The sequence below is a fragment of the Pongo pygmaeus genome, chromosome 8 (genome assembly GCF_028885625.2).
Source record: "Pongo pygmaeus isolate AG05252 chromosome 8, NHGRI_mPonPyg2-v2.0_pri, whole genome shotgun sequence".
Taxonomy (NCBI): domain Eukaryota; kingdom Metazoa; phylum Chordata; class Mammalia; order Primates; family Hominidae; genus Pongo; species Pongo pygmaeus.
In genome coordinates this window covers 64,519,726-64,531,809 of record NC_072381.2, presented here as the reverse complement: position 1 = coordinate 64,531,809, position 12,084 = coordinate 64,519,726, and the positions used below count along the sequence as shown (strand labels likewise).

Here is a 12,084-nt window from a genome sequence, read left to right as displayed (position 1 = left end):
GAAACCCCATCTCTATTAAAAATACAAAAATTAGCTGGGCATGGTAGTGGGTGCCTATAATCCCAGCTACTCAGGAGGCTGAGTCAGGAGAATCGCTTGAACTCGGGAGGCAGAAGTTGCAGTGAGCCAAGACTGCACCACTGTACTCCAGCCTGGGTGACAGAGTGAGACTCCATCTTGGGGGGGAAAAAAAAAAACAGTGGAACGCTTGGGCAGCTCTGCAAACCAGTTTCTGCCCCCCAGGAACCAGCTCCTCCCACTGGGACACAGGAGGGGACAGCTGAAGAGAAGTGCTACCCATTCATGTTGCCTTACACACCTGCAAGGAAGCAGCTTTACTTCAGAAGAAAACCACAGAGAATGAATCTTTCACATAGAGATCACATAAAAGGTGAGAATGCACACGTGCATCAGGCACGTACAACTCTGCCCAATGTGCAGGGATGTGCGAAGCTCTTTGTCCCCAGTGAGCAGTGTGGACTGGTGCCTGAGATGCTTTCCACAGTCCCCAGCAATCTCACCCTTCTGGAAACTATGACAGCACACACAATCAGGCCGTCCTGCTGCCCACTCAGCCTTACACGTGCCACCTCATCTCCCTAGCCCTTCAAGGCAAGTCTATGCCCTAGGTTTTATTGTGTAAGTTCAAAAGCTTCTTATTAAAAAAGCAAACAAAATGCTATGCCCAATAAGGTGTTCCCCTCTTGCGTCACACTCCCACTACCACGCACTTCCATGCCACTTACCTACCTCCTAGCTGGGCCACTTCCCACTTGAGTCCAACAGCAAAGGCAAAGGCACCAGGCTAAACAGGAGCCTGGGACACTGGTGCAGGGCCACTTAGCAGCCCTCCTTTGGCCAACTGCCCCCCTCTAGGCCTCCCCTCCCCACACCCTGGGGCTCAGCTATACCTCCAGGAACTGAGCAGGAATCACTACTGGAGCAAGCTTAGGCCGAAAACTGGGAGCAGATTTTGGCCGGCGACGCTTCTGCCCCAGCTCGTCCACCTTCTGAGAGGTGAGGTCCTCATCACAGGATTTCTTGGCCGGCAGGTGGGAGGAGTCCCCGTCTCCTTCAGGGTAGTAGCTGGAAGCAATGCGGACCCTGGCCTTGCGAGGGGGTGATGCGTGCATGGGCTCCCCGGGGTCCACATCAGGGGGCAGGGCGCTTGGGGGACTAGTGGATGGGGAGCTGCCCACCAGAGTGGCTTCTGACTCGGAGCTAGTCTCCAGCCTGTGCTGGAACTTAATGGAGTCGCTCCTTCTGGGAGGTTTTGGGGGTGTCAGAGGCCCCGCCCTCTTGGAGGGCTGGGGAGAGTGAGCAGGCCCAGGACCTGGAAGCAGGTAGTCTATTTTGGGGGGTGTCTGGGGGCGTTTGAAAGTGTTAGGGTCAAAGATGGACTTTCTTTGCTTTGGCTTTTTATAAACAGAGAGCTTCTCAGGCACTGCCATGGAGCTGAGCATGGCCTTGGGCCAGGTCCCGCCGCTGTTGGAGCCTTCAGAGTCTGCCTTGTCCAGGGAGGCCTCCCCAACCCCACAGGGGCCCGCCTCGGTCTCAAAGGGCAGCAGTGGCCGCCGGCCACGCACGTCCACCAGCCCAAAGCCACGGTCCCCAGAGGCATCTGCGCGGAAGGAGCTCAGGCTACGCTCAGAGGCACTGGGACAGGCCTGGGGGCAGACCTGCAAGGGTCCCCCAGGGAATGGCTTGTGCAGAAAGGAGCTGCTGCCTCCTGGGGGGCCTGGCTCCTTCCTGTCTTCCAGCCTGTCCGTGTAGAAGATGTCTGTCTGCGTGGAGTTATTGTGCTGTATCAAGTTCCGTTTGTTATGAGCCTGGACCTCCGGGCCATGGGCTCGAAAACTCAGCATCTTATCAGAGTCTTTGATATTTTCAAAAATGTTCTGGCCACTCCACGAGGAGCTCTGAGGGAACACCTAGGCAGGGATTGCAGAGGAGTGAGAGAGAGAGTGAGATGGCAGGACTTGGAGCTGCCACTGAAAACCGTCCCCAGAGGTAAAGCAATGGTCAGGAATGGGCCACCTGCCCCTTAAAAAAGAGACAGATAGACAGAGATGCACACACACACAAACACATATGCTTCTCCCTAATGGATAAGTTTTCTCACGGCCCTGGTCACTCTGAACTCAAAGAAGAGTCAAAGTTTTCTTAACTTTGAACACTTTCTGAAATCACCTGGGCCAGGCACGGTGGCTCATGCCTGTAATCCCAGCGCTTTGGTAGGCTGAGGCAGGCGGGTCACGAGGTCAGGAGTTCGAGACCAGCCTGACCGATATGGTGAAACCCCATCTCTATAAAAATTACAAAAATAAGCCAGGCACGGTGGCATGCACCTGTAGTCCCAGCTACTTGGGAGGCTGAGGCAGGAGAATCACTTGAACCCAGGAGGTGGAGGTTGCAATGAACTAAGATCATGCCACTGCACTCCAGTCTGGGCGACACAACGAGACTCTGTCTCAAAAAAAAGGAAATTACCTGCATAATGTCTTGAATTTTTTTTTTAAATATTAAATGTAAAAGTAAAAATTCATTGTTAAAAATATATCTCTTGTGGTACACCCAGACAACAGAAGATTAATTAGCACTAAAAAGAACTGAAACAACGTGGAGGAACCTTAAGTGTGTATTAGCAAATGAAGAAGCCATTCTATACACTCTGTGATTCCAACTCTATGGCATTCTGGAAAACACAAAAGCATGGAGGCAGTAAAAGGATCAGTTGTTGCCAGGGGCTTGCATAAATATGGGGAGCATAGGGAATTTTTAGAGCAGTGAAACTACTCTGTATGATATTACAATGGTGGTACATGTCATTACCTGCATCAAAACTCACAGAAAATACACCACCTTAATGTAAACTATGCATTATAGCTAATACTAATGGCATCCACATTGGCTCACTAATTGTAACGCATGTACTAACTACACTAATGCAAAATGCCAAAATTGGGGAAACCTGGGGACAGGAGTGGGGATGGTGGTGGTGGGGTGGTTGAGAGAGTACTAAGAATTCTGTATCAGCCCAACTTTTCTGTAAACATAAAACCGCTTCCAAAAAAGTCAATTAATTTGAAAATAGTTAATTTAGAAAACATCTCTTAATAGAAAGTTAGAAAAAATAGGCCCAGCCATTTCATTAAGAGATGTTTTCTAAATTTAGCCTATTTTTTCTAACTTCCTATTATTAAACTTTTCAAATATATAGAAAAGTATAATAAATGTCCATAAACGTACCATCTAGATTCAAAAATATTTCACTAAATTGTCTTTTTGTCTATATCTATAATGATACTACAGAACATTGGAAAGCAAGTTACAAATATCACGACATGTCACTTCCCTTCCTTTTTCTCCCTCCCTTCCTTTTTTTTTTTTGAGATGGAGTTTCGCTCTTGTTGCCCAGGCTGGAGTGCAAAGGCGTGATCTCAGCTCACTGCAACCTCCGCCTCCTGGGTTCAAGCGATTCTCCTCCCTCAGGCTCCTGAGTAGCTGGGATTACAGGAATGCACCATCACGTCCAGCTATTTTTGTATTTTTAGTAGAGACAGGGTTTCTCCATGTTGGTCAGGCTGGTCACGAACTCCCGACCTCAGGTGATCCACCCACCTCCCAAAGTGCTGGGATTACAGGCGTGAGCCATCGCACCCAGCTTCTTCCTTTCATTTTTGAGATAGGGTCTCACTTTGTCACCCAGGCTGGAGTGCAGTGGCACGATCACAACTCACTGCCACCTCGACCTCCCAGGCTTTTTGTATTTTCTGTAGAGGCAAGGTCTCGCTGTGTTGCTGGGCTCAAGTGATTCAACTGCCTTGGCCTCCCAAAGTGTTGGGGTTATAGGCATGAGCCACCATGCCCAGCCATGACACATCACTTCTAACAACTTTAGCTTGTACCTCCCCCAAATAAGGCCATTCTCCTGTATAACAACCCCAATGCTATCATCATACCTAGGAAAACTGGCAACAATTCCCTAAGATCATCTAATTATCGGGTCCAGATTCAAATGTACCCAACTGTGCCCAACATGGCTTTGACTGCTGTTTTTTGATTTCAGACCAGCGTCCAGTCAGGGTTCCTGCCCCACCTGCACTCGGTAAATCACCACCCTGTTCTCAAGGATCCTGTGACCCCGAGGAGTAGCATGGCTACGTGGAGCCGGGGCTCTGCCCATACTCCTGACCGTGAGAGCAGAGCCAGGTCCAGCCCTTACCTTCAGGAGGGACAGGGTCAGGGAGTCCTGGCAGCTCCGCAGCAGAGATTCACATTCATTCAGAGACTTGTTGTCCAGTGCAATGCCATTGATCTAGAGCAGGACAGAGAGCATGTCAGGCCACAGGCAGAGTGGCCTCAGGCCTACCAGTCAGGGTCTCCGGCTACCTAACCTACTGTGCTAGACAGTCACCAAATGCAAGGTGCCAAAGTCAGGAGTTGGCAAAGGATAGAGGTCTTCCTGGTGAGGCCCAAGGAGTCCAACTAAGGGGATTCTGAGTTAGAGGAACACATAAGCCTTCACAGCAGGCTAGGGGAGGAGCATGTCCTTCTGGGATCAGAACACCGAGGACCCGGAGGGAACATCTTGGCACTGCTGTGCCCTGCCATGTGGCGCAGGACCTTGGCTCAGAACTTCCCAGCTCCTTGCCTCCACAGAGGAAATGGAAGATAAATGCATGCATGTGGCTCGGGAGAGCGGGGGACTAAAAACAAGACCATGGATAGGAAAGGCCTTGTAGAGAAAGTACCATGTGAAGTGGGGCCCTGTGAGTGTTCACAAAGAACCTCTCAACCCTGCTCCTGGAATCTCTGCCCACATCCCTCACGGCTATGTGCAGACGTTCTTAAGAAGTATACGTGCAACCGGTAAATGACTAAACTCTAATACACCCACATTGCAGAACACTGCTTAGCAATGATAAGGAACAAGCAGCCAGCACACGCAGCCTCTTGGGTGGATCTTGCAGGCATGGTGCGGAATCAAAACAGCCCAGCTCCAAAGGTCACATACTATATTATTCCATGTCTGTAACATTCTCAAAAAGACAACATCACAGAGATGGAGAAAAAATCAGCTGCCGGGGGCAGGGATGGGAGGGAGCAGGGGATGTTACTACAAAAGGGCAGTGGGAGGGAGACCTCAGTGCTGATGGAACAGCTACATATCTTCATTACGGTGGTGGTTACACAGAACAACATGTGTTTAACCACACACACACACACACACACACACACACACACACACAGTACCAATGTCAATATGCTAGCTTTGATATTATACTCATGCAAGGTGCAACCATGAGGGGAAGCAGGGAGAAAAGTACATAGGACCCCCCCGTACTATCTCTGCAGCTTCCTATGAATCTATAATCATTTCAAAGTCAAGTTTTCTTTTTTTTTTTTTTTTTGAGATGGAGTCTCGCTCTGTCCCTCAGGCTGAAGTGCAGAGGCATGATCTCGGCTCGCTGCAACCTCCGCCTCCCAGGTTCAAGCAATTCTCCTACCTCAGCCTCCCAAGTAGCTGGGATTACAGACGTATGCCTCCATGCCCGGCTAATATTTTTGTATTTTAGTAGAGATAGGGTTTCACCGTGTTGCCCAGGCTGGTCTCGAACCCCTGAACTCAGGCTATCCACCCGCCTCGGCCTCCCAAATTGCTAGGATTACAGGCGTGAGCCACCATGCCCGGCCAAAGTCAAGTTTTCTTTTTAAAATATCTGCAGAGTGATTATCTTGAAGTAGTAAATTAATTTGTGTTTTTTTCCTTATAACATATCCACATTTTAAAACTTTTCATAGTGGCCGTATAGCTTTTACACTCTGGCTCCCCAAAAAATCTGAAAAACATTGGCAAAGATGTGAGGCAATGAGTTCCCCCACACACTGCAGGGAGGACTGAAAAAGCCATGACCTTTTTGGAGCAAAGGGGGAAGATCTCACTGGATGTTAAACATTCATACCCTCTGACCCAGCAAACCCCACCCCCAGGAATGTAACCCAGGGCACACTCCTAGGTCCCTATGAAATAGCACACCAGTGGCCACGCAGCACGACACAGATGTAAGTAAGGGCAGAGATGCCCAGACTATCCCTCGGGAGGGACTGGTCAACAACTTAGGCTGCTGCCACTAAGGAATGACACGCAGTTATATGCCTTGGGGCAGATCTAAAGATATGAATGTGGGCTGGGCATGGTGGCTCACACCTGTAATCCCAGCACTTCGGGAGGCTGAGGGCAGATCATTTGAGGTCAGGAGTTCAAGACCAGCCTGGGCAACATGGTGAAACCCCCATCTCTTAAAAATACAAAAAAACTAGCAGGGCATGATGGCACATGTCTGTAATCCCAGCTGCTCAGGTGGCTGAGGCAGGAGAATCACTGAGGCAGGAGAATCACTTAGACCTGGGAGGCAGAGGTTGCAGTGAGCCAAGATCATGCCACTGCACTCCAGCCTGGGCAACAGAGTGAGACTATCTCAAACAAAAATAAAAACAAAAAGATATGAACATGGAGGGACCTCCAGGACATGTTGCTAAAATCTGGCTGGGTGTGGTGGCTCACATCTGTAATCCCAGTACTTTGAGAGGCCAAGGCAGGTGGATCACCTGATGTCAGGAGCTCGAGACCAGGCTGGCCAAAATGGCGAAACCCCGTCTGTACTAAAAGTACAAAAATTAGCTGGGTGTGGTGGCACATGCCTGTAATCCCAGCTACTCGGGAGGCTGAAGCAGGATAGTTACTTGAACCTGGGAGGCGGAGGCTACAGTGAGCCAAGATCACACCATTGTACTCCAGCCTGGGCAACAGAGTGATACTCCATCTTAAAAAATAATAATAAAAATAAAAACAAAAAGCAAGATGAGCAACTGAGTATATTATAATCCCATCCAGGTTACCTCAACCCCCCAAAAATGTGTGAGATGTACATGTTTTGAAAGTATCTGGGACATAATATAATAAATTGTTAACAGTGATTGCCATCAGGGTGGGAAGCAATACACAAGAGGTCTAGCCAGAGAAGAGTTGTTGTCACTATTTGCCTTTTGTACCTTTGGAATTTTGTATGTATGCCATGAAAAAGTGTATGGCATTTTCAGTTTTTTTTATTTATTAGAGACAGGAGTCTTGCTCTCTCACCCAGGCTAGAGTGCAGTGGCGCGATCTCGGCTTACTGCAACCTCTGCCTCCCAGGTTCAAGTGATTCTCCTGCCTCAGCCTCCCGAGTAGCTGGGATGACAGGCACCCACCACCAAGCCCGGCTAATTTTTGTATTTTTAGTAAAGACAGGGTTTCACCACGTTGCCCAGGCTGGGCTTGAACTCCCTACCTCAGGTGATCCACCCACCTCGGCCTCCCAAAGTGCCATGATTACGGGCGTGAGCCACCGTGCCCCACTGGCATTTTCAATTTTAAAAGGTCAGAAGTATTAAATTTGCATGTCCTATGACTCAGCAATCTCACGGCATTTGTAGCTTAGTCTCAGAGATACCATTACGTGCCTCCAGAGGGTCTGTGCACACAGGTAAAGTTCAATGCAGGACTGTTTGCAATTGCAGACCCTGAAAACAACTTCTATATCCATCAATAGAGGGAAATTTTAAACTATATATAATCAAACAACAGAATACCATAAGGTGGGTAACATTAGCCAGTCTACACTTGGAAAGATATCCAAGGTAGGATGCAAATTGCAGATCCCATTACTGTACATAAATAGCAAAACAAAACCAAGAAATCTATCTAGGTATGTATAGATTTGTAGGGGCACATATGGTTTGGGCTGGGTGCTTATCTTCTAAATGGGGGCAGGGACAATCTCTAGGAGCAGGATTAAAGGGGGAAGAAAGGGATTGCCACTTTTCACTTTACATATTTTTGTACTGCTTGGCTATTTTACAACAAACAGGACTTACTTCGGTAACAAAAAAATTTAAAAATAAGTATTACATTTAGTTTAAAAAAAGGGGTGGCGTTTAAAAGTCACAACACAATGATGTCAATTTTTTAAATTGTTCTTGATAAACATTCATGAGAATGTTAAATGTAGAGAACTACATTTAAAATGTTAATAAAGCTGGGCGCTGTGGATCATGCCTGTAATCCCAGAACTTTGGGAAGCCAAGGCAGGCAGATCACCTGAGGTCAGTAGTTCAAGACCAGCCTGGCCAACATGGTGAAACCCCATCTCTACTAAAAGTACAAAAATTAGCCAGGCATGGTGGTGCACACCCTGTAATCCCAGCTACTCAGGAGGCTGAGGCAGCAGAATCACTTGAACACGAGAGTCAGAGGTTGCAGTGAGCCGGGATTGCGCCACTGCATTCTAACCTGGGTGACAGAGCAAGACTCCATATCAAAAAAAAAAAAAAAAAAAAAAAAAAGTTAATAAAGGTTATCTACAGGTGGTACCAAAGCAAGTGGTTCTTATTTCCCTGTTAGGCCTTTGGAGGTTGCAGTGAGCTTGGATTGCATCACTGCACTCCAGCCTGAGCGACAGAGAGAGATGGAGAAAGGTTATCTACAGGTGGTAGCAATGCAATTGATTCTTATTTCCCTCCTAGACCTTTTATTTCCTAATTTTCTACAGTAAATAGAAACATACCATCAAGAAACCTATTTTTAAATGTTCACATAGTACAATGCCCAGAACAAGGAAAATATAAAAACTTTGCTCATTACTTCTTGCTCAAACCTCCCAAATGTAATCTGCCTATGCACGGCAGATGACCCTGGCTCCAGCCTTGAGACTTACCGCAACGATCCTGTCTCCCACAGCAAGGGACCCTTCTTTAGCGGCAGGGCTTCCAGGCAGCACAGCGGCAGCGTACACTCCATTCTCCAGACTGATGCCACTATCTGCAAGCCACAGGAGGTCACTGGGTAGCCCCTGGCCTCGCTGCCCAGCCCTGGGTCACCCTACCTCATCTTTGTTACCATCTTCTTACAAAACAGGATGTCAGCAGGCTGCGCCCTGTCTACCCCTGCACCCTGCCCCAGTCCCACCAATCGGGGGCTCAGTTACATCTACCCTGGTGAATCAAACACTCAGAAAGCAAGACTCAGGGCCCAGACCACCTCCTGCCAGGAAAGCACATGGGCTACATTTAAATGGCATTGGCCCCTCATCCCTGTGAATGAGGTGCTCTAAGGGGCACCCCCGGCCCCTGTCCACAAAAAAGGGCCCCAGCCACCTGAGGCACTCTGCCATGTCCACAGGCCCACTACCTTTCTGTCCACTGAGGTTGATGTGCAGCGGCGTGACCACCTTCCCACCCAGGGACTTCCTCCGCCGCACGACCATGTTGATGGCCCCCTCCCCATTGAGGAGCGCCTTGATGGCCTGCTTCTTGTCCTTGTTGATGAGGTCCACATCGTTGATTCTCAGCAGCCAGTCGTTGACCCTGAGAAGGGACACAGCCAGTTCAGCACCCACACAGGCTGTGGGACCAGCGGCTAGCTGCCCACCACTCTCACTCAGGGAGCTGACTGCCAAGGAGTGGGTGCCTCACATACACGCTCAGAAAATCTCCTCTTGCAGGAATGCACAGTGGTGAAATTTGCAGATGCTGAGGTTAGACAGCCTGGGTTCAAATCCTGGCCCTACCACTTACTAGTTGTATGACCTAGCCCCTCCAGGCCTCAGTGTCCTCATATGTAAAATGGGGGCAATAATCACGCCTACCTTGTAGGGTTGTGAAGATTAATCAATTAATTTCTATAAAGTGCTTAAACCAGTACTCAGCAAATAGTCAGCACCGTAATAGTGTTAGCTATTTTACCATCATGACTATTTCCCTGAATGAGCATGCCATGTACATCCTGGGCTCTCACACATACCCCCTGAGCACTTTCCCACCCAAAGGAGCAAAAGACAGTACCTGGTAACTAAAGAATAATCAGATTCAGAGGCAACTGAGAAGCACTGTTTCTTTTTGAAGCATTATTAGCTGCTGAGACTGCAGGCCTTGGACAGACTGTGTGTGAGTCTAAGGCTGGGAAACGTTCACCTAAGTGCTACCTGGCTCTCTTCAGGTCCTCTGCACTGGGGAGAAGGGCCCCCACCTTGCCTCCAGAGCCTGGGCCTCAACTCTTACCTTAAGCGGCCATCAGCAATGCTTCCTTTGTCCACTTTAGTGACAAATATGCCACAGTCCCCCGGGAAACAAGGTTCATTCACACCTTCTGCCATATCAAACCCCAGTGCCTTCAAGTCAATATCCTCCTGCAAAAACAGCAGCAACAGCAACGCATTTCACAAAGCAGTGACAGAGACATTTGGCTCTTAAGCCCTGAAGCTGCTCACTCCAACGTGGGGGACTGTCCCTTCACCCCATCTGATAAGACACTCCATCCCCAGGATGGAAACCTGTGAGTATCGGCAACCTGCCCCTTCTGGCCACTGCAGACAGACATCCCTGTCAGCGTCCTCCGAGGACCCTGCCCTTCCCTGGCTGCAACCCAGCCTGGACAGCTGCTGGGAAAGGATGCCTTCACACTCCTGGGAGAAAAAGGAGAACCTCCAAACTTGGAGTGGTGAAACTGGGAGACACTGCAAGAGGGTCACCCACTCCTCCCTCATCCATCAGAGAAGGAGAGAAGAACCATCAGAGGCAGCTTACCGTCTCCCTCTCGAACTCTACAACTTCCGTTTCCCACTCCATGGAATCCGTGTCAATGGCCGAGTCGTGGGAGCTGTGGGCCATCAGCTGCCGGAACCGGGCCTCCTTTTCCAACTGGGATTCCATCTGTTCCCTGTGAACAGAGAGAGCCACGGTGACAGTCCCTTGGGAGGTGAAACATCCCGCCGCGTAATGGCTCTGAACCTCACGAGGCAGGTCATTCGAAAGAGCTAAAATGGGCTCCTTTCCCCCTTGTTTCCCAATAACTCAGAGAGTCAGGTCAAGGCTTCTGGGATATCTGTGAGTTTTCACAGTGGTTTTTTAAAAAAGACAAATTCTCCCCAAATTTATCTAGAGGTTTAACACAATTAAAATCAAAATGCCAGCCGGGCACTGTGGTTCATGCCTGTAATCCCAGCACTTTGGGAGGCTGAGACAGGCAGATCACCTGAAGTCAGGAGTTTGAGACCAGCCTGACTGACATGGTGAAACCTTGTCTCTGCTAAAAATACAAAAATCAGCTGGGCGTGGTGGCATGTGCCTGTAACCTCAGCTACTCGGGAGGCAGGAGAATTACTTGAATCAGGGAGGCAGAGGTTGCAGGGAGTGGAGGTCACACTGCTGCACTCCAGCCTGGTGACAGAGTGAAACTCCACCTCAAAAAACAAAAAAATTAAATTTAAAAAATAAAATCAAAATGCCAACAAGATTTTTGTAGATATAGATGGCTATTCTAAAATGTATACAAAAAGGCATCAGAATCACTAAAACTATTTTGAAAATGACTAAAGTGGGAGGAAACTCTCTACCCAATTTAAGACTTAGTATACAGCTACAGCAATCAAGACTGTGTGCTGCTGTCAGGGAGACAGACACAAAGGTCTGTAGAACAGAATAAGGAACCTAGGAATGCCCCAAGTCACCAAAGGTGCATAAGTTAACAGAGGAAGGACAGTCTCCAACTAATGATGCTGGGGCGACTGCACATCCATGGCCAAAGAAATGAATCTCAACCTAAACCGCTTAACCTCGGATAAAAGTTAACGCCAACTATATCACAAATTGAAATGCAAACTGACAGAAGCAGCAACAGAAATACCACTTAAATAGTTATATTAGGATGAAGATGTAGTTCTTAACATTTCCTTTAATGCCATTGTTACAATTTTTAAAAATGTTCACTGATGGCCGGGCGCGGAGGCTCACGCCTGTAATCCCAGCACTTCAGGAGGCAGAGGTAGGCGGATCACTTGAGGTCAGGAGTTCAAGACCAGCCTGGCCAATATGGTGAAACCCCGTCTCTACTAAAAATACAAAAATTAGCCAGGTGTGTTAACATGCACCTGTAATCCCAGCTACTCAGGAGGCTGAGGCACAAGAATCACTTGAACCTGGGAAGCAGAGATTGCAGTGAGCAAAGGCTATACCACTGCACTCCAGCCTGGGCATCTCAAAAAA

At 48.5% G+C, this 12,084-nt stretch overlaps 1 protein-coding gene across 3 annotated transcripts in view; it reads right to left on the bottom strand.

The window, feature by feature from the left end:
* DLG5 (discs large MAGUK scaffold protein 5) overlaps window positions 1–12,084 on the bottom strand; it is a 135,643-nt gene that overhangs the window by 29,504 nt on the left and 94,055 nt on the right. For 2 of the 3 annotated variants that reach the window (XM_054435604.2, XM_054435605.2), the window contains exons 10-15: window positions 10,627–10,759; window positions 10,102–10,229; window positions 9,233–9,408; window positions 8,760–8,863; window positions 4,226–4,318; window positions 912–1,931 (exon numbers count right to left, since the gene is read on the bottom strand). In XM_054435604.2, coding sequence (XP_054291579.1) covers window positions 912–1,931; window positions 4,226–4,318; window positions 8,760–8,863; window positions 9,233–9,408; window positions 10,102–10,229; window positions 10,627–10,759 — 1,654 coding nt within the window. The remainder of the gene's footprint in view (window positions 1–911; window positions 1,932–4,225; window positions 4,319–8,759; window positions 8,864–9,232; window positions 9,409–10,101; window positions 10,230–10,626; window positions 10,760–12,084) is intronic. The other variant, XM_054435606.2, reaches the window with a different exon arrangement.